At 32.6% G+C, this 21,738-nt stretch overlaps 1 protein-coding gene and 1 long non-coding RNA gene across 2 annotated transcripts in view; one reads left to right on the forward strand and one right to left on the reverse strand.

The window, feature by feature from the left end:
- Positions 1-5,294: 5,294 nt before the first annotated feature.
- Positions 5,295-20,703, reverse strand: LOC140434974 (uncharacterized). Its single transcript, XR_011950101.1, has 3 exons — positions 20,466-20,703; positions 13,855-13,951; positions 5,295-5,444 (listed from the first exon to the last, which is right to left on the reverse strand). It is a non-coding gene; the product is annotated as an uncharacterized lncRNA (long non-coding RNA).
- Positions 9,427-21,738, forward strand: part of cert (ceramide transfer protein) — an 81,948-nt gene continuing 69,636 nt past the window's right edge. Inside the window, exons 1-3 of the mRNA XM_072523624.1 lie at positions 9,427-9,828; positions 14,027-14,143; positions 18,443-18,689. Of these exons, the coding sequence (XP_072379725.1) occupies positions 9,622-9,828; positions 14,027-14,143; positions 18,443-18,689 (571 nt within the window). The 5' untranslated portion in view covers positions 9,427-9,621. The remainder of the gene's footprint in view (positions 9,829-14,026; positions 14,144-18,442; positions 18,690-21,738) is intronic.

The raw sequence follows: 21,738 nt of genomic DNA on the forward strand, positions 1-21,738 counted from the left end.
CAGGGAAAAGTAGAAGGCAAAAGAAATAGAGGTAGATCTCCCACACGATACACGGACCATATTGTTGCTACCATTGGCGCTCCATTGTCAGAATGTGCTAGAATGGCAGAAGATAGAAAAACGTGGAGGAACATTGGGAAATTTAGTTAATAGCTTCATGATATCACGATACCTGCATCAGGTTAACGACTAAGAAGAAGAATATACACCATTAAAACTAGAGCACTAATGTGGTTCACTTGTATCATTTTTAAGAGTTCAGCTTGGTTTTAACTGATTTTATCGCATGACAAAATTCAGATTTTAAAATTTCAGGTCCTTCTTGATTTACATTGCTCTGTATATTTGGCCTGTCATCTTGGAACAATTCAGTTATGTATATAACAATTTCATGTTTCTAATATTTCTCTTTCATTACTAAGAGTATTTTTTCTCTATATTTTTCTTTCATCAATGATAACTTTTCCTACATTATCTATTAGTGTTTTTCTTATTATTAGAACTTTCTTGTGCTGTAAATTGAACAAGTCATGCTTCTTTTCTAATTCTTCCATTTCTAAAGCCACTTTTCTTTAGCCGCTCGTATTTTTTGTTTTATTTCTCCCGTATTCTTCTTTTTCCGTATTCGTCTGCCTTGTCGTTGTATTGCCTTCTTTGTTCAAAAGGGTGTGTATTTCTTCCGTCATCGATTGAATCTATTGGTTACCCAATGTTCTTCTATTGTCTCGGTCATATGTTCACGAAATAATTTCTATGTTTTCTCATAATTTTCGGGTATTCTCATTTCTTTCATGTAATTGTTTACGTTATTTTCTATTTCACTTTTATTGATATCTGAAATAGTAAAACTCTTTTGCTGATGTTTTTTCTATATTAGTTTTAGCCTAACTGTGCATCAGCGAATAAAGGTTGTGATTAGATCAAATATCTGCTCCAAGGTATGCCGTAACTCTACTCATGGAGTTATTAAATCTTTTGTTGACAAGAATGGAAGAAAGAGGTAGTTATTTAAAAAATAATGCAATTAGAGTTACTACTCCCCTGTCCATAAGTTTGTCAGCCACTCACATTCTTTTAATATTGGCCTCCGGAATTATTAAACCACTTGCATCAACTTCGTCTTCATTGAGCCAATTGGCATCCTCAGACGATATTTTATTGTAGCGCACAATTCGGAGAAGCTCATTTGCCTTTTTGGTAGCAAGTCGCTGTGGATGTGAAATAGATCTTACCGGTTGCACATATTCTGTTCTTGCGGTCGCATTGTAGTGATGGATAAAAGAAATAGTAAGGCACCTGCTTTAATGCTTTCACTGGAGGCGACAGATCAACGAACAATTTTACAAGCAATGTTGAAAACGTGCATGATCCTTTATCTAACTGACTAGCATCTAGTTAGAATCTATGGAGAAGCTATGAGCATATTAACGTGTGTATTAAAAACGGTGTAGGTAGGCGTGGTTAACGATGATACCAATATGGCGGTGGGATCATGGCCGGACTCAATAATATTAAAACTACTATAAAAATATGACTAGTTATTCAGAAGATTTAATCATAATCTAAAAAAGTGCAATACATTTTTAATAAACTATGATTTATTTATCCCGCGGTAAACACAAAAAACACGATATATTATACATAAAGATAAATTAATACAGTCAAATACTATTAATTTATTCTCTGAAGTACGGGCCATTACTTTGTTTACATATTTGTATACTAAGCTGTAGAACGTTATTCCTGAAGATTTTTTATTAACATTGCTTCTGCTGCTGCAACTACGTTGAGAACAAAAAACCATTATTACAAACAAACATATACGATCTGTCAAAAGTGTCAAAACAATCTTAACAATATAGCCGAAGTGAGGCCGTTTTTAGTCACGTGATGCCCTCTCCATAGATTCTAACTCGATGCTGACTAGGCACTACTAGCGTACTTTGATCAAATGAAAGGCAGATATCGAGCACACTACTAGCGTACTTGAACGCTGTTTGCCGGAAATCTGGAAAGACAGATTTCAATGCACTTCTCGAGCGGCAACAGCAGTATTCGTCTGCACATTTAATCACATGCAAGAAATATTGCCATTTATGGTTATGAGTGCTACACCATACCAGATTAGGTTCTACTGGATTCTGCGAGCTGTCTTGAGGCTTTCTATATTGCGCCAAAACATCTTAGTTGTCAATTTTCACGTTTTCTTTTCAACAACTTTTGATGACATTATAGTACTTACGAATTCAATTTAACAACACTAACTACAACAACATGTTTCTGTGTATTACTGACAACGAAAACAAAATAAAATGGATGTACAATACAGTCGAAGGATTCCCTATATAAAATAAACAAAAGGAACAAAATAGAAATATTGTACAATATAATCGAGGGTTTCTCCTTAAAGCATAAACGAAAAATATTGCCAACTTGGGAGGTTTTAATTCCATAGTTTTTTATTTAAGTAAAAAAACAATGTTACGTAATGCGATGTTCGAACCCCTCCCCTCCCACCCTTACAACGCACTGCAACGTTTTACATTATGTTACGTTATGTAATACTTGAACATTTTTGTGTTTTTATTTTCTTTTGACGTGACAACGTCTTAAATTAGGTTGTGGCTCGGAGTCATTCATGAAAAAGTCTAACGCCCGCTCACGTCTGTTACAGTGAGTCACCGAACGAGAGAGAGGCCCGCCGGACCGGCGAATGCCTTGCGTCTCTCTCCCACTCAAACATGATCGGTCCGCTGCGCGCGCAGCACTAGAGAATTAGGCGCGTTGAATCGGTGCGTGCTTCCGTGCTTGTGTCTCTGTCAGTGTTGTTCCGTCTACCGATTTTTCGGTAGATCTACCGAATTTGATTCCTATCTACCGATCTACCGAACTGCCCCTTGAATCTACCTAATTTTAAAACAAATATCACAATGACTTGAAAATAAATTCGGATAATACAATTTATCTTTTTATTTCTGTTACCATCAAAAAACTTTTCAGTGTAACCTAATACTTGGTATTTTTAATACGTTTGTATTAAAATTCATTTGATACTTCCCTATAGTGTTTAAAAATATATTTGCAAAGATGCAAAGAAAGCGAAATACCCCGAGATTCAAGTTCGTAATTTTATACCTAATAATAACATATTGTATAAACATCATTCCGTAATCATAATTATTCACACACGTCTCTTCAATTCTCAAAGAATCTCAAGTATCAAGTGATAAATTATTAGCTAAATGACGGTGTGTGTGCTGTCGGTTTTCTTTGACTGCCGACTTAATCCATTAGCAGATAATGGTTGTTACATCTATTTGAACCAGAACGTTTTAACTTTCTGTAAATATTATGACCTATAACTATTTCTCAAAATATTATTAATCCTTATTTGTATCATAATAGCTGATGTGAGCATTTGGTCCCAATAATTTGATTCTTTATTTATTAAACAAAATTCAATGAATTATGGTTATTTCTAATAATTAGTTCAGCATAATTATTTAAGGTCTTTAACTTTTGAACCATTAAGTCGCCACCATAATGGGAAACTTTTCTATTTTTAGTTTTATGGAAAAAAGTTATTCTTTCTAAAAAGTTCTGAATGATCTAAAACTTAGAATACAATCATCAGATATTAAATTTTTTTAGTAATATAGGCAGTTTATCAAAAAATATGAATTTTATGTTCATATTTTTTGACAAACCTCGTGTATATGGCTCAAAAAATTTAATTGATGATTGATTTTAGGTTTTAGGTCATAAAACTAAAAAAAAATTCCATTATGGTGTTCACTTAATTGGACGCACTGTATTATATATATATATATATATATATATATATATATATATATATATATATATATATATATATATATATAATTTACGTCATTGCATATGATCTACCGAAATCTACCGAATTTTGCCGAAGGCATCTCCCGATATTGGATAAGCTCCACGGAACATCACTGGTCTCTGTCTTTCTCGAGCGTTCTTGGCGTTCAAGACACATTACAGCAGAAACACTTCCTTTCATTTCATACTTCTCCTATCATCGTCCTATCCTCAACACTCACTCAAATCACTCAAATAGAAATTAGTTAAGTTTAAGTTTACATCTACAATGTTTTAGTAAACAAAATATATTTCTATAGTTAAAATTTGTGCAATTCTTATTTTCATTCAATTCCTTGTTCCTATTGTGCAATTTAATATTATTCATATCAATAAATATTCTACCGAGAAAAAGACGTTGTCACGTAAAATCTTCGCCCGTAAAACCGACTTTACAGGCAACCGATTTTTTTTAAGAAGTTCCCTGACTCCAGAAAAGATGTATGATATAACTCACTTCACAGTGTTTTGTTTTATAATTAATTTAATTTTTTTTCCACTGAAACATAGCTATTTTCGATTTTTACGAAAACGTCAAATCATCTATTATAGGTACCTACCTGTGTCAAATTCGTTTTTTTTTTTTAATTTATTATTGTTGCTTGTGCCCAAAAAAAGTGTTTGATAAGATAACAGATATATCTGCCATTATAGTAGTTAGAAAGATAAGTAGTTGCATATTATAAGTAGTTAATATTGTTGTTGGTGTCGAGATATTCATCTATAAAATAGCAAATAGCAATTATTCATCTACAAAACTATTATGCGTACTTTAGATATGTGAGAGCTCCAAAATACGTATATTTTTTACGCTCCAAAATAACAAAAAGGTCATTGGTTTTTCTTCAATAAATGATTTAATTTTCAAGCTTTGATATCTATGTATACATAGCCATTGGAAAGGTAATTTTAAGGACTAAAAAAATAGGTTCATAAGAAAGCCAAACTACCTTTCAATTTTGAAAAATTAACGTTTGCAGTACTCGAAACAGGGGGTGTTCACACCAAGACATACATTTTAGTCGATGATATCTCCATTGTTTTTTACGGTACAGAAGTTTATAAAAAACGAATATATTTATTGAAAAATAAATTAAATTTTTGTACTGTATTATATTTTTCGTGTATATTATAATTTTTAGTTATTTTGAAAAAATAACAATTTTTTAAAAAATTTCAAAATAGACGATACAATTTAATCTAACTTTTTTTAAAAGTAATGCATTTTAAAGCAGTCAAACTCCTGGATCTAATGAAGAACGCTTAAATAAAGTATAATGTAGCAGAAATCAATTATTTTGGATTCTGGTAGATATTAGGCTAATTATACTACTCATTATACAACTCTTTTCTTACAATTTAACGTTGAAAACATTGATCCAAATATTCGCAAACAAATGTCTCCTTTCATCGACCATATCTCACTTTTATAAGCTTCATTTTGTTTTGCATACCTACTTTTTTGATCAAAGATATATTTTTGAGTTATTCATGAAAAAACATTAAAGAACGTTACTTTTTCAATGAAAATCGGCTGTTTTCAACCATAGCTAAAACAGTATTGACTTTCTGAAAAAACTCTATAAAACAAAATTTGCTTAAAATTAGGTTTTTTAAAATCGCAAAACATTAACATTAAGCACTAATGACGCTAAGGTCGTTAGACAAGGCTGCATTCTTTTGTCACTGCGTTCAATACAAATTTCCCGAAGTACTGGAAGATATAATAACAGTTTCACAATTAATGGGGTACCAATAGGTAATCTTCGATATGTCAATAATTTTGTTACCTATACTGGCAGATAATATCAAAGATTTGCAGATAATGCTCTATAGAGTAAATACAGGGTGGCGCACCGAAAACGAAACAGATGCATTTACTGGCAGATGATTCCTTTTTAAAAAAAAAACGCTTGGACCCGTCGATTTTGTTATCGAGGGGGAAACAAAATTGGCATAAAATCACATTAACATTTGCAGCCCCCTAAGCGGGGGTGGCACCATCCCTAAAATCTTAAATGGAAAGGGGGGGCCAAAAATCCATCATTTAAAAGGTCTTTCAACTCCCTTTACAATGATGTAAAATTCATGTACTTCAATTTAGTAGTTTTGGAGATTTATTGATTTAAAGTTTAAATACATCATCGTAAGAGGAGATCAATACATAGCAGCAAAGTTGTTAAAAAATAAAGAATGAACTGACCTGTCAGCCGAGTAAATTTTGAAAATGACCACCATTACTTTCCATGCAATAATAAAGATTTTGCTGAAAACGTTGCCGGACATTTTGCAATATTTGAGGAGTAATTTGATGGCACTCATTCACAATTCTTTGTCGTAAATCTTCTAAGAATGTTGGCTGAGTAGCATAGATTTTGCTTTTTAAGTAACCCCACAAAAAGAAATCCAAAGGTGATAAATCTGACGATCTTGGGGGCCATTCAACGGCACCTCTTCTACCAATCCATTGACCTGGAAAGGTCTGATCTAAATAATGCCGAACTCTTAATGCGTAATGTGGTGGGGCACCATCCTGTTGGAACATAAACATATTCTCAACGTATCGACCATCATCCTGATTTTCAATTATATCTGTTAGCACAGGATCTATGGCATTTTGCAGTAATTCCAAATACATTTCACCAGTCAAATTTCCAGGTAAGAAAAAAGGACCAACCAAATGATCGCCAAAAATGCCAGCCCAAACATTTAATTTTTGTGGCTGCTGTGTGTGTACCTCATGGTAAATTCTGGGATTAGAGTCCGACCAATATCGACAATTATGACGATTTACTTCGCCATTTAAAAAAAAAGGAACATTCGTCGGAAAAGCAAATGTTAAATAAAAATTGTTCATCGTTTGTAATTCGTTCACTCATAACTTCACAAAATTCTAATCGCTTATCAAAATCGTCTTCATTAAGTTCTTGTACAAAGTGAATTTTATAAGGATGAAAATTATGGGCCTTTAGAATCTGTTGGATAGTACGTCGACTAACACCACACGAAGTTTGCAATTTGCGGGTACTTAATGTAGGATCTACAATAACTTGCCCTAAAACCCCCACTTCTGTTGCTTCGTTCCTTATAGGATTTTCAATATTACGTTTTTTATTGGCGACTGATCCAGTTTCCCAAAATTTAGCTACAAGTTCTAGAACATATTTTCGGTGCACATTATTGTTCTCATGTCGCTCATTAAAAATTTGTGCTGTTCTATTAGCGCACTGATTATTTCCGAAAAATATTTCAATAATTTCAACCCTTTCTGCCGTGGAATATACCATGGTTAATTTATGTCTTCTTCTTCTTCTTCTTCGTCTAGCCATTCACGTCCACATCTGAACATAAGCCTCTTCAAGTCTTCCTTTCCATTGTTTTTTATTGTACGTTACTTGTAGCCAATTTTTCCCGGCAGTCATTTTCAGATCATCTGTCCATCTCATAGGAGGTCTGCCTCTGGGTCTTTTGTGTTGGTATGGTCTCCAGGTTAAAATTGATCTGTGCCATTTGTTTAGATCGCTCCTAGCTACATGTCCAGCGTATTCCCATTTCAACTTTAATGATTTTTGCACCACATCGGTGACTTTGGTTTTCTGTCTTATCCATGTGTTTGTTTTCTTGTCCTTAAGGTTAATTTATGTATAAAGCAATAAATGATATTTTAACAACAAAGATTGGTCAAATCAATCGCAAACTAATGTACTATTTCCTATTTAAAATAAGTACGTGGCATTCTCTACTTATCTTTCTTCAAGAAACAACTTTTTTGTCACAAAGGACACTTCAATTGCTATTTTTATTATTAATAAACCATGGGCGTAGTAAATAAAAGCATTTACTTATCAAGAAAATGCTTTTACTAAAATTTCTTCTGAAAGAAGTACAAACTAATTTGATGTACCTATTAAAGTCTACTTTAAACTTTAAATCAATAAATCTCCAAAACTACTGAATTGAATACATGAATTTTACATCATTATAAAGGGAGTTGAAAGACCTTTCAAATAATGGATCATTCGACCCCCCTTTTCATTTAAGATTTTAGGGACGATGCCACCCCCGCTTAAGGGGCTGCAAATGTTAAAGTGATTTTATGCCAATTTTGTGTCCACCTCGAAAACAAAATCGACGGGTCCGAGCGTTTTTTCAAAAAAAGAATCATCTGCCAGTAAATGCCTCTGTTTCGTTTTCGGTGCGCCACACTGTATAACAGGCAACCAATTTGGACTTAAAATCAACAGAAAGAAAATCAAATTTATGGTGATTAGTAAGAACATCGAAAATGTCGATGTTAAAAATGAACATATTGAGGAGTACATCGAGTCAAATATCTAGGAATAATAAAAATAAGAAAACTCAAGTAATCCCAATTTAAGCATTAGTAGGTACCCGATGGCGAGCCACGAAATGTTACATAATCTCTGCGATGCTTCACGGAATAGAAAGGTGGACGTTAAGCAGCAATCTAAAATAAGAAGCTTTGTAAATGTGACGTATCGATTTATATTGAGAATAGTTTGAATGGAAAGAGTGACCAATATGGAGCTCGAGATCGAGATAAAGGGATAAATAGATGGAATTTTTAACACACTGTTAAAAGAAGGAAATCATCATACCCAAGCCATGTGCTTCGGAATGATAAATTCAGCCTATTACATCTTATAGCGGAAGGCAAGATTGTAGGTAGTAGATTAGGTAGAAAGAAAAAATCCTGAATGAGAAACCTACGGAAATCGTTCCAAATACTAGAAACTGCAAATATAATACATGCAGCACAAAATAGAGAAGCATATCGTATGATTATCGCGAACTTTCACTAGAAGACAGCAAATACCCTATATAAATACAATACAATACCCTATATACAATAAGACATTATGCCCATAGATAAAATTTACGGTGGTAGTGTGCTATGCATTATGCCTATGGTAGCTAAATACGCAGTATCCTCTGACAAATTTCTTCTTCTTGTTCTTAGTTTAGGCGAGACACATCTTTGACACTTGATCATAAGACCTTTGTACCATACTCCGTTTTTTTATGAAACTTCAGTATTTGGACCCACGCAGCGCTTCTACGTTACTTGTTTTCTTGGATCATATCAGAATTTAATAGAAATGTGTACCTATCTCTATAAAAGCAGCTTTTTAAAATATTTGAGAAACTACAAACTTGTACCACAGAATAAACAATTGTTTATTATTCTGTGCTTATACTTTTTATTACGGAATGGATGAAAAAGAATGGAAGGAAAGTGGTTTCAGAAAGGGCGTCAATCATCGTCAATACAATCGATTACAAGTGAAAATACTAATTAAAACACTAAAGATGTGTATTACATAATTTTTCACAATGCCGGCTTAATTGTGTCTTAATCCCATATTAACGTGATATTTAACTGTATTTTTGATTGTGATATTTGGTTTCTTGAGATCAGTGTAAAAATAACAAGTTGTGAAATATTTTCCATCTCTATTCCTAACTGAAACCATTCTTAACTTCACACCAGTGGTATGAGGTGACGGTGAGTCATACGTCACCCGCATGTCACAAATGTCAACTTTGGGAAATTGTGATAAACAATTTGGAAGTGTAACTTTAATTACTACACAGTTGATTTTATTTAGACGATTACAGTAAATACCACGATGTGCTAAACATACGAGATGTCAATGCCTACGCATTTGGTCAATACAAATAAACCACCCAAAAATCTAAATTAGAATGGCTGAGGGTCACAGCAGTGACGATTCTGATCTGGAAAATCTAAATGAGTTTTCTGGAGTATTGAGTAAATGGACGAATTATATACATGGTTGGCAAGACAGATATATCGTATTAAAAAACGGAGCATTATCATATTATAAGAGTGAACAGGAGTGTGATTATGGATGTAGAGGAGCCTTGTCACTTGCAAAGGCTGTTATAAAGGTATATTTTTATTTGAAAGATAATATGACATGTAATTAATTTAGAGAATTTAGTGGAATTACGATCATTCAGTGCCTTCTTTTAATTATAACTGCATTTTTTGGAGTCACTGATGTTATATGTTTTCATTTTCCATTTTCTCTAGAATGCATTTACCTGCGCTAGACTTCTTTTTGTCATTATTTATTTCAATATTTTCTAAACCTTTCATTGCTTGTGGTTTTCATTTCATGCGAATATTGGTATTTCCCTAGTTATCTTCTTTTTAGTATATGTTATGTTAATTTTTAGCTCTATGCAACTCTTTAATTATTTTCCTTATCATATTTATTAATATGTAATATTTCACTGTTTTCTGATCATAAGTTTTTATCATTATCTGATCTTCAGTTGTATTAGTCTTCTTTTTCCTTTGTTATTACAATCACATCATTATTGACTTGTTTTTAAAATTTGACCCATATTCTGACTATAATCCTTGGTTCATTCACTATTTTTTAAGATTTTGGTATGTTTTTAGATATTTAAGGTAAATTATCTTTCCAAATATTTGATGTCCTATTTTCATTTTCCTGGTTATACCTGTAATTTCATCAATTTTTTGTACCTTTATATTTATATTTTTAAAATTTATAGATGTTGTTTAACTTTGGTGTAGTATTTGAACTCACTTAAAGTATTATGCTACTTATCATTAATGATATGCAATAAATTTGTTTTATCATACAGTTTGAAGAGGTGATTTAGTGCAAGTTCTGGTGTTCATATCTATTTTGTTTAATGAATTCCAGATATTTGGAATGTGTGTCAATATATTTATTTTATTTTAAAGTTTTAAATATTTTGAACATGTTTTTGATATTTTCCTATTCCTTACTGTGAAATAATTTAATTTTTTTGGGAAACAGTAAATATAGGTACTTACATATAACAAACTATTTTTTTATGTTATGGTCTCTGTAAAACTTACATATTTATTTATTTATTAACCCTCCAGCGGATGGGTGAGGCCTCACCCATCCAAAATTTGCAATGTCATTTAACACAGTTTATAGAAAGGATTAGAGGAGGTTCTCAAGATAAAACCAATAGTATGATGTGCCTTGTTTAATATAACATTTATGTGATGAACAAGGTTACATTGAATGCAGAATCCAAGATTTTTACCACACTGACCATATTAATCATATTAATTGAGCATTGACAATATTTTTCCAGCTAAATATGGCATCATTGGCTAACAATAAGTTACATACTTACTTTTAACTGACACTAACTGACTGATTTTGAAATCAGTTTAAGTTGAGGACACTTGGGCATTATTATTAAAGTTAGGAAGCATACCAAGCTTATATCTAATTAAATTTGTAAGGGTGGATTTACCATTTAACAGACCTATTGGCGATCAAAAATATTTTTACAGTTGTAGGACAGAAATGCTATTATTACTTTTTCAAATATCTTATTAATACTTAATGGTCTGTCAAATTTTTGATATTTTTTTTGTGTTATGTAGTACCTATGTTTCCATTCTGGTGTGAACAACTGAATACTCTAATAATAAATTATACTTATTTTCATAAAGTATGTGGAAATACCATTATTTATTTATTATTTATTTATTACAACTGTAGAACGATTTACAATAAAATACAAAAAATAGTAAAAAGTAAAGATCACATACAATAAACATCAAAACAACAACAAAGAAACAATTAAACAATAAAAATTTGTACATTAAAATAGTATATCAAATCACAAATGCTAAAAAAATATCACATGTTTAGATTAATTAGACTCTACTAAAAAACTAAAGTTGTCTTTTGAAAACATTAATGTTTGGACATATATATATATATATATATATATATATATATATATATATATATATATATATATATATATATATATATATACCCGGTATTTAGGCGGCCCACGCCCTTCCGGTAGGGATCTATGGAGGAGTATCACCGAGCCGCAAGCCCTTATCTCTTGCCGTACTGCTCCACCATAGGCCGATCAGATACCAGCATATTCTAGACTAAGCCGCAGATTCATTTAGAATTTTAAACTGCTGCGTTAGCCTTTTTGTTTTCTGTACACCGAGCTGGGGATTGAACTGACATCTCTCGCAGTGAAGCGAAGGAGAAGCCAGCCGCCCAGCCTGCTTGGCTATCCGATCGATGTTTGGACATAATGAATCCAATAGGAGGTCATTGCAAGAGCTGAGCATTCTCTACAAGGGAAAATGATGAGCATAATCAGTACAGTGTGTCGAGTTCTATGTATTGTATTTAAGTACACATTGGCTAATAATGGTTTAGAATTGTTTAAATTCCTTCTCAAAGTCAATAAAACACATATAAACTGGATGTCCGACATCTCTGTACCATAACCTGAATACTAAATAGTGCTTCTCTTGTTCCAAGGATATTGCGGAATCCAAACGGTGTGCACCAAGTTGTTGTTCTATTTTTTGTTACATCCTAGAGTGCAAAATTCGTAGAAATATCTTTAAAACATGACTCATCAAGGTGATGGTTCGGTAGTCACTACATCTTTTTGCATTTGCTTTTTTAGGTATATTCACAAAAGTCGACAGCTGCCAATCCGTTGGTATATAGCCAGTTTCATAAATTTTATTAAACAGATGATGGAGAGATATTTTACCTGAAGAGCTTTATTATTTCACTCGGTATTTCATCTGGTCCCGTCGCTTTTCGGGTCTTTGCTAATCGTATTGCTTGTTCAATTTCGTCCATAGTTATGTCAGGTCCTGTAACTACTTCGTTAATTTCAAGCGCGGGCCTTTCATCACTAAACAGTTCCTCAATATACTCTTTCCATCTGTCTATTTTATACAAATTAGTGATAATCAGTTTTCCGTCTCTATCAACGATGTTATTTGCCTGTTTTTTGTTCTGACCTGTGAATTGTTTTATTTTTTTATACATATTAAATGAATCATATTTTCCCTGTAATTCTTCAATTTCTAATCATTTGTTTTCGAAGTATGTTTGTTTTGCAGCTCTTATTTTAGTGCTTATCTCTTTATTAATTACTTTATACATTTCGACGTTTTGGTTCTTAAAATTGCGTCTTTTTTCCATCAAGTTCAAAATCTTATCGTTCATCCACTGTTGCTTTTTTTTGACTGCTCTCTTTTAAGTTTGGAGTTGAGTTGCTTATAAACGTTTTGATTTGGTTCCAATGATCCTCGATGGATTCTTGTTGTTCATAATTCTCAAAATTGCTCTCTAAATTGTTTGCAATCATCTGGCTATTGTTTCTAATAAAATCCATATCCAGTTTGTTATAGGATCGTTGTTGCTTTATCCGTTTAAGTTTTAATTTTATTTCGGCTAACAACAGATTGTGATCAGATGGAACATCGGCATCAGAAAAAGTTTTTACAGACTTTACTGCATTTATGTAATGCTCACTGATAGTTATGTAGTCAATTTGGTTTCTGACGATATTACGGGGAGTGTTTGCTGGAGATTTCCATGTATATAATCTCCGTTTAGGTAGTATGAAAAAGGTGTTCATTATACATAGGTTATGTTCTTTACAAAAATCTGCGAAATAATCTCTTTTTTCATTTCTATCGCATAGTCCATAACATCCAATAATGTTACTTTGTCTGCCTTTTCCTATCTTAGCATTAAGGTCACCCATCAGAATGGTAAGATCTCTAGTCTTGAGTTGGTCAGTAACAGTCTTTACATCGGCGTAGAACTTTTCAAGTTCTTCTAGTTCACTTTCCGTTGTCGGTGCGGAAATATTATTTCACTTATGAAAATTGTGTTAATCCAGGGTGAGAATTTTTATAAAAAAAAAATGAAGTTACATTAATTAATAATAAAACATTTGTTCAACACACACACACACACACACACACACACACACACACACACACACACACACTCTATAGAAAAATAATTATCTCACTGATAATGTTACCCGTTGAGGCAGTTAATTGAAAAAAAAAAAATGGTCAGTAAATATTTATGTGTTTTTACTTACAACAGAATGTTAATATATATTTGTGTAGTCCTGCAGTTAACCTTTACATAAACTTTGTTTAGACAGAAATAGTTAGTTCCTTCTCTTAAGTAGATACCTGAAATGTAATTAAAATTTATTTTTGAAATTTAATATTGAATATCGTAACATGTTTAAATTTTTTTTGTTTTAGCCCCATGAATTTGATGAATGCAGATTTGATGTTTCAGTCAATGATTGTGTTTGGTATCTCAGGGCGATCTCTGTAGAGAGCAAGCAGAGTTGGGTTGATGCTTTAGAATCATTTAAGGTGAGAAATATGTACCAATGTTTAATAAAACTTAAATTTAAAGTTGACAATTTTATTTTATTGGTTTTAAATTTTCTTTGTTAATAAGTGAACATATTCATAATATTCTGTTATGTTCCCGCAAAAATTTGACTGAAATAGGTAAATTAATTAACCATGTTATGTTGTGAGCAACCACGTAACATGTCATGGTGTCATGCAACTACTTATACTGCGTTGAAAATTATAAGAACATGAGATTTACGAAGTTTATAACTCTTCAAAGGTTTGAGGAGGTATACAACTTTACCTCTTTAAAGCACATGTACAGGTATCTATCAATTTTTGTTAATAAAGGTAATAAGAATTTGTGCAGACATACAATAGTACTAAATTGCACACAATTCATTATTAAACACTGTACTACACTTTTTGTATTTGGATGGAATAAAAGGGCCGAAATTTATTTATCACTGTGATCAAACTCTTTTGATTATATCTTCTAATTTATTTGTTATAAAATATCGATTGGACCAGCAACGATTCCAAGACGTATTTATCCACAGACTGTATTACTAATAAGTCCTTTATTATACCAAGTAATAAAATGTGAGGAAAATTCTTTATTTTATAATATTAGGTCGTTACGTCATTATTTTTTAAAAAAATATCGGTGATTGCATTTTATGTGTTCTCACGAACGGCTTTAATAGATAAAGCAATCAAATTCAATTCTAGTTTTGAGAATTGTTTAGCCCGTAATAAACTGAAATCTTAGGACTACGTACTTTATACAGGAAAATCAATTAAAAAAACATATAATAATAAATATTACAGTCTATTATCCGATGTAAATCTTGCAACCGATAATTCTATTCGAAATTAATGTTTACAATAATAATTTTTTTAACTGGAACCATAGTAATTCTGAATTTAGTTTAAAAAGTATACTGTACATTATATCATTTTAATAACCGTCACTTCGACCCTTTTAGAAAGTGTATGTAGCTAAATATAAAGCTACTTCTAGCCAGAAATTTTATGACGAGATTTACCTAAAGTATTCTTATATTAAGAGCTCATAATCCCTTGTTTTTACTTTTTATTGTCATTTTCCAATGAAAGGAGATTATAAATTTTCGGCAGCATCTCTTAGAATTTACAACGCAATAAACTAAGAGTTTCAATTTCTATCAGATCCAATTAGGTAAATATTAGAAGTTAACTATTATTGAAAGAATTCAACCCTATATGGCGTACGAAAAAGTCCAAAAGAGGTTACGACAAAGCTACTTGCATTGAAGAAATACCTATTTATAATATGTATCACATTAATGTAGGAATATGAATATTATTGACATTTGGGTTAATTACAATAAATAATTTTAGGTGAGTAGGTAATGTTAAACCTCCCTAAAACCGCGATCGTCGATGAAAGCCGGCAACTCAGGGATTCAGTTGTTTTGCTATCGAAGTAAACAGGACATGACTCAAATAAACATATTGTAAATATTTTACCTTTTTTACACAATAGTTTTTTTCGACAGCGAAGTCATCAAATTTTATTACATCTTTCGGTGTGAGATAACATTCTGAAATTGGTCTAATTATTTTATTAGATTATCTAATAAACGTGAAAACGTATTTTAGTGTTGTGAGCAATATGAAAGGCGAGAGTAGTCAAAGTAAACGATGCCCAAATTTTTCGATGGGAGAAAAAACTAATATACAACGTGTATTGTGGACTCCGTGAAAGTAATAGAAGTATGTTGGTCAAAGATGTAGTTATCTACTCTGTGTAGTGATTTGACTAAAGTGTCAACGAGAACTGTACAGAATTCTAAAAAATTTTAACAAAGTGAAGGCAAATCGGATAATGTATATCTTGAAAACAATAAATCCAGAGGTAGAAAACGCATCCATTTTAAAAATGACACCAAATATGCATTTCTGAGGAAATTCCAGGCTTTCTTTTGTTGGATCGAAGTCCCAACCTTAAAGAAAGTTAAAGTCGAAGTAAATTCCGATGATTTAATACCCAATATGTCACGACATGTTTTATTGCGATCATTAAGGCAAATGAACATCAAATAAATGAAAAGACGCAGGTTGTTCTTATAGAAAAAGATGAAATTATCTTGTGGTGGAGACATTACTTACAAAAATTCCGAGAGTATCGCCGTGATGGGCGAAAAATTTACTATTTAGATGAAATTTGACTGAATCAAGGTCATACTGTCTCAAAGGTGTGGCAAGATTTTGAAAAGATTTTTTGGACAACGGTTTGTTACTATTCGAATCCCAGAAAACCAACGATTACCATGAAGAAATGGACGCTCAAAGGTTCGAAGGCTGGTTTTCAAAGATTCTACCAAACCTTGAAGCAAATTTTGTCGTTATGGACAATGCGTCATAACACAGTCGACGGTTGGAGCCAACACCAACAACTGCCTGGAGAAAAGGTGACGCCATCAAGTGGCACTATCAAAAAATATATACCATTCGATGACATGTTGAAAGTACAATTATTAAATCTCGCGAGAATACATATACCCGAATTCAAGAAGTATGATGTCGACGAAATGGCTCATGAAAACAACATACAGTACAGTCGCGTTAATCCGAACCCAAGGTCGTCCCGAACGGGCTCGCGCGACTCCCCCTGCCGCCCCCACGATTGAATCAACATGATGAACATCGGTTTTTACTTTCCTTGAATCAAGATATCCAACAAAAGACCAACATTCTCAAGTTGATACAGCCAGGAAATAGCTACAGTTTCATTTCAAAACAATTTGGTATTGGCAAATCTACCTAAGTAAAAGATAGATACCGATCAGGTAGACCGAAAAGAGTCATGAATGACAACAAAACTTTAGATATAATGCAAAGTTTTCCTGAAGATCCACATACATCCTCACGCAGCGTTGCACAAGTACATGATGTAGGTCGTTCTTCAGTCTTACGTGTATTACGTAAGAATAAATTTAAACCATACAAAATTAACTTATTGCAAGAATTAAGTGAAGATGACTTCAATCGTAGATTAGAGTTTACTGAGGTAATGATGGATAAAATTGAAAATGATGAAAATTTCGTTAACAGGATATGTTTTTTCGATGAAGCAACCTTTACACTGTGTGGAAGTGTAAATCGACACAATTTAAGGTACTGGAGTGACGTAAATCCACGCCGGTGCGTGAAAACCATTCTCAAAGACCACAAAAATTAAATGTATGGTACTCAGTTAATTGGGCCATTTTTTATCGAAGGAAATTTAACGTCAGATAGTTACGAACTGTTATTTAGAAATGAAATTGTACCTACACTAATAAACTTGTTTGGGGAAAATTTTAATCAGATATGGTTTCAACAAGATAGAGCTCCAGCTCATTTTGATGTAAATATTCGTTATTTAGAATAAGGTAGAATTGAATGGCCTCCACGTTAACCTGATTTCAATCCTAAAGATGAAAAATAATACCTCATTTCAAATGCTTTTGCTTTATTTTCTAACGGTTTTGTTATCGTCCACGATACTGTAAAATATTGTAGGAAACACGTGGCACCTTAGTACTCGTTTAATGTACATTATAGAACAGGATATGACAGTAAAAATAGTATAAAATCTCTGATTTTTTTTATCTGTATCGATTTGCTTGAAATTTTGACGGTAGTTAAAAAATAGCTTTAAGATCAAAATCTACCCTATGGTAATAGGGTAGATTTGGTAGTTAGTTACCACCCCAACTCGGGGGTGGAAAATGTTTATAAAAAAACCATGGTAGTAGTTAGAATAGTGAATTTTAAGATAAAAATTACTTTCATAATCGATAGATTGGACGTAGAGGATTCATAACGTGGCCTGCTAGTTCTCCGGACCTTTATCCGTTATATTTTTTTTCTTTGAGGTTATCTAAAAGCATGCGTTTACGTTAGGCGGTCAACATGTTTGACCTTCAAACTTTGAAGGATTTGAAAAAAAAAAAAAAAAGAATTATTGATGAATTTGAACTAATACGTGCAGAAGTCTTAGAAGGAGTACCTCAAGAATTTAATAATGCGCTGGCAGATTGTAAGGAGGTGAACGGCGAGCATTTTGAACATTTGAAGTGACTTTTTAAAATTACTATTCGCATTGGTTTTAGTCAATAAATTTACGTATTCTTTAACTGTAAAATGAAATCTGCAACAATGTACAACCTGAAAATTACATGGGTTGAGGGTATTTTCGTACTTTATCCAAACCCTGTATATTTTTATGTTTAATTTTCGTTAACTACTCGTAAAGAGCATCACAATTAATCAGTATAATTTTAGGTCGAATCAGGATATGGTACTGGTTCCGAAAATAGTTTAAAACGTCATGGATCGACAGTCAGTCTGCAGTCCAATACCTACAGTACAGCATCCGGTAGCAGTTTTAAGAGGTCATCGAGAAATATTAAGGAGAAATTAGCAGAGATTGGTACATTCAAGGATATATTATGCAGACAGATCGATACTTTGCAAGGATACTTTGATCATTGCGTGGACCAGAATGCGACGAAAGGACTACCAGAAAAAGGTTTGTACAATACTTATCTCTACACTTATTGCTACACTAATTACTTAATATATTAGCATTTCATTGCACTTAAAGATAAAATCTAGAACCATACCTCTTCAGTTACCACCTGTAAACACAAATTTTAATAAACATATTAAAAAGTTAAAAAAAAAATGGATGTGGCACTCCGGGAGTGACCTTTATTTTATTTTAATTTTATTTTGTTAAGAAACACGCTCGGGACTGCGTTTACTAGTTCATGTAGCGTATGGTCGTCATACCTGTGCGCGACCCATCGCTTCGTCCGTAGCCTGCGATAAGAAAGCTATACATCCAAAATTTATTATTTTCGCCATTTGTGAATTTAACTGAATTATGCATAAAAGAAAATTGTTGAAGTTTAAGTAATGCTTCAAATTGTAGTATCAAGTATAGTATAGTATATCAAGTAGTTATTTAATCAAGTATAAATCTGCACAACTCTTTTTATGTCTTGTCATTACTTTTGCTACTTGTCATGTACTTCTGTCTTTACTTCTTTCTTTATTTCTTTCCAACTACAGAATCACATGTTTCTTTTGTTCTTTTTTTAAACTTCGCCTCCTCGTTTTAGCCTATTTTACTTTTCATTCTCTTTGAAAGTGTCCACGATTCACGCTCATAAGTCAAGATCAGCTTGTATATTGATTTAAATACGTTCGTTTTCTTTTGTCGTGAAATTTGTTAGTTGTTGATGAAACTTCGATACAGCTCCCTTGCTTTCTTTATTCCATAAATTTATATCATCTTGTAGCTCCTTTTTCGTTAACGTAATAATTGTAATGTCCTCTGCAAAGAAACATTCTGAAATGGATACTCTTTGCAAATGTACAGGTCTTTAAACCCTACGTACAGTCCTTTAAACCCTTAGCTACACTTCATTGTTATATCATCCTTGAATATTACAAAAGCGAGGAGCTAAGAGCACTTCCTTGTCGTAGACCTTCTTTAGTTTGGAGCAGTTCTGATTTATATACTTGTAATTGATCTTAAACTGTTGTCGACTTCTCTTCTCTATAGCATTGCCCAAACTTTATGAGTTTCCGGTGGATGGAAGACATCTATAATTGCTGAAGGCTTTATAAGTGACAATATAAATGAAACAGTTGAAACGGCAGAGATAGATAGGTCAAATCATTCAAGAATTTACTTTTAAGTTGAATATATCGTCAGGTTTGTAAAGACAGCGATACATGTAGAGGTATTTCTTCAGTATGCAGTGTCCAGTCACAATTTCGGGATCGTTTTCAGCTCCTATCTGTTAAGATTGGTTTGACTCCAATAGATACTCCATTTGTTATGACTCTTTTCAAAACACTCTTAAATTTCATTTCTAGCGGCATCTTTCTTGATACCTCAAAATGGTCTTCGTACACAGCGTCTTTTAGAGCCTTGCTTTGCAAAGATGCTAGTTCGTTCTCTTTAAAAATAATGTCCTTGTGGTCATCGTTATACTGGATTTTTTTTCGAAAATAGCCTTTGACAATTGATAACATTCATAGGAAGTGTCTAAAAATGTGTTGGTTACCTAGTTTTATCTAAAGTACTCATTTTCTCATTTCATTTAAACTGAGTAAATTTTTTCGTTAGTTCTAATGCCTTTCCAGTATTAGCCAAACATCGTTTTTTAAGCTTTCAAAATAACGTAAATGACTAGGACGAAAGTTTTTTTATAGTCTTGACAATTTTGATGGCTTTACTACATAATTCACAAATGTATTGAAATTAAATGATACAAACACATGATTATTTTACCTTCTTCTATACCGCATAATCCAATAATTAGCTGACTGCCCTATTAAACTGTTCAAAGTCCTTGTGGAATAAAGACCATTATTATTAGCAGGGTTTTCATCAGTTTTGTTATCAGTAATAGGGTTTCGTGGTCAAGCGTTTTTTCACTTTGTAAATTCTCCTTGTTAGAAACCTTTATTATCTCGTTAGAATGATATTCACAGTTTAAAATAACTGTCACGGGAATAGCACAAGTAATTTATTTTGTTCATAATCTAGATAACCTCAAAAAACGTGACGGCGTGACATTTCCAGTAATGTATCGGTATAATAGATGATGTGTATGTCGTATTTTATTTCGAATTTTCATTTTGACAATTTAGTTTGCAATACTAATCTAAATTGAATTAAATTAATATTTTTAAGTAGAGATTGAAGCAGCTTACAACAATGAAATAAACATTATGATCTTAGAAAATTGACCGGTATGTATTATACATTTTCACATCTTTCTGAATATTTTTTGTTATACGAGGGCGGTCCGATAAGTACTTAGCTGACAAAACAAAAACGAAAATTTTGTAAAAGTGGCGATTTATGGCTAATAACGAAATAATTATGGGTACAGAAGACAAACTAGAGAGATGGAAAGAATACATACAAACTCTTTTTGACGACGATAGACCTTGTTCTCCACCATCCACAGATAATCGAATAAATGAAAAATGCCCAGAAATAACCAAAGAAGAAGTGATTCATGCAGTAAAATCTCAGAAAGATGGAAAACCCACCGGTCCAGACAATATCAATGTCGAAATACTTAAACTAATTGCCAGATAACGAAAGTAAAAGCCTAGATTTAATAACAGCACTATTCAATAAGATATATGACACAGGTAAAATACCAACAGACTGGCTAAAATCAACATTCGTAGCATTACCAAAAAAATCGAATTCCTCACAATGCGATGATTATCGAATATTAAGCTTGATGTCCTTAAAACTTTTCTCAGAATTATCCATACACGAATTTACAAGAAGTGCGAGTTCCAGATGAGTGACACTCAATTCGGATTTCGAAACGGATTGGAAACATGAGAGGCTCTTTTTGCTTTAAATGTGTTAACGCAACGATGCAGAGACATGAATGTAGATGTATATGCATGTTTTATTGACTATCGAAAAGCATTTGACTGCGTTAACCATCAAAAGATGATCGAAATTCTGAGAACAACTGGAGTTGAACAAGACTTGCGAATTATCTCAGAACTATACTGGCACCAAACGGCAACAA

This window comes from Diabrotica undecimpunctata, chromosome 2 (assembly GCF_040954645.1).
Source record: "Diabrotica undecimpunctata isolate CICGRU chromosome 2, icDiaUnde3, whole genome shotgun sequence".
NCBI classification, from domain to species: domain Eukaryota; kingdom Metazoa; phylum Arthropoda; class Insecta; order Coleoptera; family Chrysomelidae; genus Diabrotica; species Diabrotica undecimpunctata.